General features: G+C 37.7%; 1 protein-coding gene across 1 annotated transcript; it reads left to right on the top strand.

The window, feature by feature from the left end:
- Positions 1–8,603: 8,603 nt before the first annotated feature.
- Positions 8,604–8,927, top strand: LOC121172952 (secreted RxLR effector protein 161-like). Its single transcript, XM_041006174.1, has one exon. The coding sequence runs from the start codon at positions 8,604–8,606 to the stop codon at positions 8,925–8,927; it is 324 nt and encodes a 107-aa protein (XP_040862108.1).
- The last annotated feature ends 254 nt before the right edge of the window (positions 8,928–9,181 follow it).

Raw genomic sequence — 9,181 nt, 5'->3', positions numbered from 1 at the left:
AGGGTTATGTGAAAGAGGTATGTTCCAACTAGCTACAGTAAAACCATGCGACAGAAACTCCAGAGGTTGTCCCAGGGAAGTTTGACTGTGGAGGAGTACTACAAGGAGATGGAGATGACACTAGTGAGGGCCAACATTGAAGAGGACACCAAAGTAGTGCATGATGGCTTCGCCAACAAGATTACTTTCCAACACCATGACTAGAAAATTATTCTTAAACCTCTATCCCCTAGAGAAGTGTGTGATGACCAAATCAGAATGAGAGAAAAGAGAGAACAAGAGAAAGAAAATAGTGAGGCACCACAGAGGAATAGGAAAAAAAAAGAGTGATACACCTGAGAGAAACAGTGATACACATGAGAGAAAATTTAATTGTTTTGCAGAGGCAAGTGAAGTAAGGAAAGTGTTACTTGTTCATGAACCACTCTATCTACTGTATTCTCCTAGTGTTGAACTCTTATTGCAAGAATTTAAAGATGTCTTTCCCAAGGAGATTCCTCATGGGCTGCCACCTTCAAGAGGCATAGAACATCAAGTTGATCTCCTTCCAGGAGTTTCATTGCCTAACAGGCCAGCTTACAAAAGCAATCCCCAAGAGACTCAACATAATGATGCACAGGCCAAAGTTGAGTATGTGAAAAGATTGTATGACCAAGTGAAGGTGCAAATTGCAAAGAAGAATGAACGTTATGCCAAGCAAGCCAATAAGAACAAGAAGGAAGTGGTACTTGAACCTGCTGATGGTCCTAGACATTTGAGGGCAAATGCTTTCCAAGAAGGAGGGAATGATGAGAATCCTAAAACTGCCCAAATATAGGGCCCTATGACTAGGAGTAGGACCAAACAGTCAGTGAATACTTTCCAACAATGGTAGTAGGCATACTTAACAAGGCCCAAGTGGAAAAGGACGAAGGCCCAAGTGGAGAAGGATGAAGGTCCAAGTGGAGAAGGATGAAGGCCCAGAGGTAGAGGCACGACCAAGACTATTAATTGTTGCTAAAGGTCCAGACTAATTTGAAGGCTCATGCCAAATATGTTCTATTTTTTATTTATAATTTTTTCGTTGTAATTTTGGCCCAAATTGATTTAAAGGCCTATGTCTATTTTTATCTTTTGTTCAGATACACTATATGTATTGGTTTTCATTTTCAATAAAGGGAAATTTTTGGCATTTGATAAAATTTGGTGAGAGCTTATCTCTGGGTTCCTTGTTGAACTAATCTCAAACTTATCAAGGTAATCCTTGTGGCGTCTACCTTGACTTATCTTCCCTTGTAGGAAGTGGCGTCATCCAAACTCTATGACCTGTATCAAGCAATTCGCTCCTAATAAAGATCACATCAAAGGCCCTCACCATGGCCCAACTATTGCGGTGGAGTTGCGAAGGGGCCACGTTCAAGTGCTCAAGCAGAGCACACTGGAATGGGGTCAAAGGGAGAACCAGACCCAAGACCTCGAACAAACACTTGTACATGAAAAAGAAGGGTGGACTGCCTGATGCTGCCCTCAGAAAAGGGAAGTCATCACTCCCACAAGCCTAGACGGCTATCTTGTAGGAGTCCTCAGGACTTGCCAATTTCACTTGGCATTGCAGAACAAGGACACTTGACACAGAGGTGATGGAGGACTTATATTTCAGAATGTCATCCCTCACCCACTCAAAGCTAGCAACAACGGGGAGGGATGATGGAAACCCAACACTATGGCTACATCGCACGTGGGGAGATGCCCTGACGCTCCTACCATAACTTCTCCTTGCTCCTCCAGAAATATAAGGGGAAAGAATCATAGTGACCAGGACAGGTTCCCCTACCAGGGAAGCAGCGGAAAGGTGTGCCCTCCCATGGAGGCGAGAAATGCCTCCACCAGTACGACACGAAACCCTCAACTTGTCCAAGGAAAAGGATTCATTGTTAGAAGCCTTATGGAATGTCTCCTTCTCCGAGGAACCACCGATGGAAATGACCTGTCGGTCCACCAGGGGTTGCTAAATAGAACCCCTAGAGTCACTATCGCCCATACCTATGGCAGAGTCAGAAATAAAGGAAGACATGATAAAAAAAAAGGATACCTTGAAGATTGAGGAAGACGAATGAAGACGAAGAGGAATTGCAAAGACCCGAGCATGGGAAGCAAAGAGATTTCAAGAGAAAGAAGGCAGAAATTCAAAAGTGATAGTGATCACAAATTAAACGTCCACTCCATTTAAAGTGGAAGCAGACTCTTCAGTAATTGGCAAGAGCTGAAATGATGCCCTAATTTTTCACACAATGCAACCCCACTCACCCACGCACCACATCTCTAGTACGTGCCCACTCCACAAGTGACACGAATGCAAGAGTACTGCATGTGTGTCGCACACGCATACAACAAAAGACAAAATGTAACATTTGTCTTCAATGCATTATCTAACAATCAGAAAAGGGCAAAGTTGTCAAATATAGACTTTCCAAACCTCACCTGCAAAACCAAAAGCATGTCCACCCCGAACAACTTGAAAGAAGTAGTCCGAACAACACTTATCAAGCTTGAGGGGCTTGACAAGCCCAAAAGACCCATAACTTTCTCACTTGTCAAGGTTACCACTCTCGACCCCAGACAACTCTTGTCCATTCTTAGGGGCTCGACAAACTCATCACCCTCCTACTTGTCAAGGCTACTACCCTAGACACCAGATAATCTCCCTCGACAAAGGATCATTTCCTTTGACACTGGACAACCTCTTTCCCCTGCAAGCCAACTTAGAGCTTGGAGGGCTTATGTATTGTTCAGGGTCTACAAAATACACGTGTCAAGATATGTGGCACTCAAATGTACACGTCATCCTTCCATGTCAGCCCTATCACAGGAGCACGGACACCCAACCCTTGACAGTCGGGCTCTTAACTGACAGGTTATCTCTGACCTCTTATTATTTGAATATATTGTCAACTCCTTATCACGTGGCAAGTAAATGATTATCTGTAAGCCATCGTTATTTATTGTCTATTATCTACAAGTTGGTAATTATATGCAAGGGTTGTTATACCACTGTAACAACCCCTACAAACAAGGACCCACAACTTCCACTCTACAATATAAGTAACATGTTCCTTCGTACTCTTTTGATATACTCATTCATATTCTCCTAACTAACATACTTACTTGAGCTTCAAAGTCCTTTATTTTGCAGGTCTCCCCTATTGTCCTCTTAATAAAGGTTATTCTCAGTTCGATGTGCGAGATCTAGGAGTCCAGCTTGTTCACATCCACCCTAACGTGTACCAGCTCCAAATTTTGGTAAGTACAACATCTAACCCCATTATCTCTAAAATAGTACACATTCGATTAGCAAAAGCTATTTCCATATGTACCATTTAATTCGAATGTATCAATGACACCATAAATGATTCTATCAAGGAGGAAGTTCAATTCCCTCCCTTTGCTTTTGAAGAGACTAAAAAGAGGTTTTGTTTTGTTCTATTTATTATTACTAGTTGAAAAAGAGACATTTGGTGTCTCTATGTGTAATTTTAAAATAAAAAAAATAAAAAAGAAAAAGAAATTAAAAGAATAGTGACAACAACTACATTTTAAAGATTTATGAATGAAATAAAAATAATTATATATATTGAACAATAATTTGGGAATATGAAATGTATACAACAAAGAAAAAAAATTATCTTTAATAATAATAATAATAATAATAATAATAATAATAATATGATTATTATTATTATTATTATTATTATATCAATTTGACAGTGAAGTAGCAACTTTGGTTGCTTAGGAATTTGTAGAAGCTGGTGAGACCCAAAAAATTAACTAACTTTTAATTAATTTTAAGTGAGAGTTATGTTGTTAATGTTAGAAATTTTATAATTCCTAATTAATTAATACGTGCTACATATTATATTGTAACATTTATATTAGTTATTTACATTTAGATGGGTTCAATATAAAGTGATCTAACTCAATGAGTCCATTAGACTGCCAACAGAAAATTGATATGGGCTTAATGAGCGGAAACCAGTTTGGCCCATTAGGGGATAATGGGAACCCTAATAGGTTAAAACCTAAGGCATGATTATGGTCCCCAAGACACCAAATCAAGAAATAGTTTCTCCTCTTCCCATCTGAAGAGAAAATGAAGGTCCCATAAGGAAGAAGATGATTTGGTTGAGGAAGGTCATTAAACCAATTGTTTGTGATTGCTGTAAGATTCTGTCGCATGTTGATCAAGCTCTATGGATCCAAGTATTCCTTAAAACCTCTTGATAATCTGACGTAATGTGTTTTGGTGCTCATTTGATATTTTACAAAGTTTATTAAAAATTTCAACTAGTGGTATCAGAGCCACCATTACTGTTAGATTATTGGGATTTAAAGTTGTTTGATATGTATCATATCTGGATCGTTTTAGTTATATGAGCCCTAATTTTATTTTGGGGAGAAACTATTTAGATCAATAAAATTGTAAAACCTTTAAATTTCTATGTTATGGTCGTAAAGTTTTTCTTTCTTTTTTTCTCAAATGAATAAAAGGCCTCTGCATATGATTCACGGGTTTGTACACAATTTTTTGTTTGTGTTGCGTGTGCGTACATATTATTCTATTTGGGATAAAGGTTCTACGTATTCGACATTGGTTTTCTTGAAAAATATATATTTCCTGATAGTTTATGATATTCTTGTGGTTAGTATAAATTTGTGATAGTATCATGGTATGTTCATTTAGATGCATAATTAGTTTACCATGATGTTGTTTTCAAATATTTACTGCTATCATAATTGGGTGCAAATTTAGCCATTACGGATCCTTTCCATTTATTTGCGTGTCCGGTAATTTTAATTAAATTGATTGAACCATTATGTTGACAAAGTAACCACTATTGTGTAAATTGATTTAATTAAATTGCATGGATGTTAGTATGGAATTATTTATACGAATTGTGCTCCGCCCAAAGGAAGATACAATTTGGCCAAATAATAACATACCTGCAATGATAAATATGTGACAATTATAAAGTTTTTTTTCCATGTGAATAATAGTCGGTCCAAAGAAAGGCTATTATTTGACATAACTAATTGTCAATATTTGATCATTGCGTTGAGAGTCCCAATTACAAATTAATTTCTCTGTAAAAGACTAGAATTAATGTTGTGTTGGGTATCTTGTGATGGATCTGTTATGAGAAATATTTGCATGTCTTGTTATATATACTTTATATGACTTGCTTGATTATTTGTGAACATGTTATTAATTTTTGTTCTCTTTTTAGTTAATATTGCCAGTGCTACAAATGTTACTACCCAAGTGAATTCTATCCTAATGCTGAATGGTACAAATTTTAAGGTATGGAAGGAAGCTGTAGAAATTGTTTTTGGCTGCATGGATTTGGACTTGGCACTGAAGACGAAATGACCCATTTCCACTCTAGAAACCTTTAATGAGGTAAAAATTAAGAAGTGAGATCGGTCCAACCGAATGTGCCTTATGATCATCAAGCGCTCTATTCCAAAGGCGTTTCGGGGCTCTATTTCTGAGGGTCAAAGTGCAAATAAATTCCTTGAGGAAATTGAGCAATACTTTGCCAAAAATGAAAAAGCAGAGACGAGTAACCTTTTGGCTAAACTCATCTCCATGAAGTATAAAGGCAAAGGGAACATAAGGAAGTACATTATGGAGATGTCCAATCTTGCATTGAAACTCAAGTCACTTAAGTTAGAACTTGGTGAAGACCTGCTCATGCACTTCGTTTTGATCTCGCTTCCTACACACTTTGGGCAATTCAAAGTGAGCTATAAACACTTATAAGGATAAATGGTCCCTCAATGAGCTTATATCTCACTGTGTGCAAGAGGAGGAGAGGCTGCAGAGAGATAGGAATGAAAGTGCACACTTGACTTCGACCTCTCAGAATTAGAAAAGGAAGAAGACTAAGGGTGTTACGGAAGGGACTTCTCAGCAAAAGAAACAAAAGAAGGATGACGAATTTACCTGTTACTTCTGTAAGAAGTCGGGACACATGAAGAAAGAGTGTCCCAAGTATGTCGCATGGCGTGTGAAGAAAGGTAAATTTCTTACTCTAGTTTGTTCTGAAGTTAATTTGGCTTTTGTACCTAAAGATACTTGGTGGGTAGATTCTGGTGCTACTACTCACGTAAGTATGACTATGCAGGGTTGCCTGTGGAGCCGACTACCAAGTGATGATGAAAGGTTCATCTTTGCGGGTGGTGGCAAGAAGGTTGCAGTAGAAGCTATTGGAACTTTTAGATTATAATTAAAAACTGGATTTTATTTGGATTTATTTGAGACTTTTGTTGTATCGTCTTTTAGACGGAATTTAATTTCTATTTCTAGTTTGGACAAATTTGGATTTTCTTATTCATTTGGAAATAATAAAGTTAGTCTTTACCAAAATTCAAATATGGTTGATTCTGGTTCTTTAATTGATAATCTTTGCAAGCTTGATGTTGTTAGTTCCTATAATGAAATATTGCAAATAAGTTCACATGGTACAAAATGAAAGTTGAATGAGAATTCAACCACCTTATGGCATAAGCGTTTAGGCCATACCTCTAAACAAAGAATTCAGAGACTTGTGTTGGATGAAATTCTTGACCTTTTGGATTTATCGTACTTTGAGGTCTGTGTTGAATACATAAAGGGAAAACAAACAAACATAAGGAAATTAGGCGCCAAAAGAGCTAAAGACGTCTTAGAACTAGTGCATACAGACATTTGTGGTCCTTTTCCTACAACTTCTTGGAATGGACAACAATATTTCATTATGTTCATAGATGACTACTCTAGATACGGTTACCTATATTTGATACATGAGAAGTCTTAATCCCTAGACGTTTTTAAGTCTTTCAAGGCTGAGGTTGAACTTCAACATGGAAAGAAAATTAAGGCTATCAAATCTGACCGTGGTGGTGAGTACTATGGCAGATATGATGGATCAGGAGAACAACATTCAGGACCTTTTGCGCTTTTCCTCAAAGAGTGTGGAATTGTTTCACAATACATTATGTCAGGCAAACCTAGCATGAATGGTGTAGCAGAACGAAGAAACCGAACTCTTAAGGATATGTTGAGAAGTATGATTAGTCATTCTTCTTTGCCAGAGTCACTTTGGGGAGAAGCCTTAAAGACCGCAGTTTACATCCTTAATAGGGTGCCAAGTAAAGCAGTTAACAAAACCCCTTATGAACTTTGGACTGGTAAAAGGCCAAGCATTAAACATTTGCACATTTGGGGTTGTCCAGCTGAGACACGGCCTTATAGGACACATAAAAGAAAGCTAGACTCAAGAACAATTAGCTACTATTTTGTTGGCTATGCTGAACGCTCTGGCTATAAATTTTACAATCCCACCTTAAGATCCTTTTTCGAGACGGGAAATGCAAGATTTCTTGAGGAAGTTGAGTTTGGGAAGGAAAAGAACATAAGGAATGTTGTCTTTGAGGAAGAACCTGTTATTTACGGTGATCAAGTCCTCGTACCTATTATTGGTCAAGACACAACTCTAGTAATAGAAGACAATGTTCAAACTATTGACATTGTTCCAGAACAAGACACCAATGAGGTTCTCCCTCAAATACCTTTAGAGCAACCTCAACAACCTCAAGAAGTGTCATTAAGAAGATCCATTAGAGAGAGGAGAAGTGCAATATGAAATGATTATATTATATTTCTCCAAGAACATGAGGATGGCGTTGCTTTAACAGAGGATGATCCAATCAACTTTTGTCAAACTATGTGTAGTTCTAACTCTCAAAAATGGATTGACACCATGAAGGATGAGATGAAGTCTATGAAAGACAATGAAGTTTGGGATCTAGTCGAATTGCCTGAAGGTGTGAAACCTATTGGTTGTAAATGGATATTTAAAACCGAGAAGGATTCAAAGGGTAATACCGAGAGATATAAGGTTTGTCTAGTTGCTAAAGGCTTTACTCAGAAGGAAGGCATTGATTATAAAGAAACCTTTTCTCTAGTATCTTTAAAGGATTCTTTTAGAACTATAATGGCACTGGTAGCCAATTTTGACTTAGAGCTACATCAGATGGATGTCAAGACTGTGTTTCTAAATGGTGACATTGAAGAAATGATTTATATGGTGCAACCAGAAAACTTTGTGTTAGGTGACTCAAAGTCCATGATATGCAAACTAAAGAAATCCATCTATGGTCTCAAATAGGCTTCCCTTCAATGGTATTACAAGTTCCACCAAGTCATTACCTCATATGATTTCAAGGCAAATGTAGTTGATGATTGTGTATATCATAAGTTCAGTGGGAGTAAATACATATTCTTGGTATTATATGTCGATGATATACTACTTGCTAGCAAAGATATAGGCTTCTTACAGGAGACCAAGAGATTTCTAACAAAAAATTTCGAAATGAAAGATCTTGGGGAAGCTTCTTTTGTGTTAGGTATTAAGATACTACGAGATCGCTCTCAAGGTATCCTAAGGTTGTCACAAGAGAGCTATATCGATAAACTACTCGATAGATTTGGCATGAAAAATAGTAAACCAGGAGATACCCCAATAGCTAAAAGAGACAAATTCAGTCTCAAACAATGCCTCAGTTAAGACCTTGAAAGAATTGAGATGCAGAAGATTCCCTATGCATCAGCAATAGGAAGTCTGATGTATGCTCAAGTTTGTACTCGTCCCGACATAGCATTTGTCGTAGGAGTTCTGGGCAGATACTTGAGTAATCCTGGATTGCAGCATTGGAAGGCAGTGAAACGCGTAATGCGTTACTTGAAGAGAACAAAAGGCTACATGCTCACTTATCAAAAGTCTGACAATTTGGAGATCATCGGGTACTTAGACTTTGATTTTGCTGGATGTCAAGATAGCAAACAGTCCACTTCTGGATACATATATATGTTGGTTGGAGGAGCTATCTCTTGGAAATCGGCTAAATAGACTCCTGTAGCTTCTTCAACCATGGTTGTGAAGTTCATTGCTTGTTTTGAGGCATCTAATCACGGGATATGACTGTGAAACTTTGTCACTAGTTTGCGTGTGATCGATGACATTGAAAGACCATTGAAAATTTATTGTGACAATAACTTTGCAGTTCTTTAATCCAACAACAATAGGAGTACAACCAAATCAAAATTCATTGACATCAAGTTTTTGGTTGTGAAGGAAAGTGTTCAGAATAGGCAGATTGCCAT

Source organism: Glycine max, chromosome 10 (genome assembly GCF_000004515.6).
Source record: "Glycine max cultivar Williams 82 chromosome 10, Glycine_max_v4.0, whole genome shotgun sequence".
In the NCBI taxonomy this organism is placed as follows: Eukaryota; Viridiplantae; Streptophyta; class Magnoliopsida; order Fabales; family Fabaceae; genus Glycine; species Glycine max.
This window is presented reverse-complemented; position numbering and strand designations above follow the sequence as displayed.

Bases quoted from the DNA above. Each gene is read 5' to 3' on its own strand.
- LOC121172952 (XM_041006174.1), top strand. From the start codon at position 8,604: ATGCAGAAGATTCCCTATGCATCAGCAATAGGAAGTCTGATGTATGCT.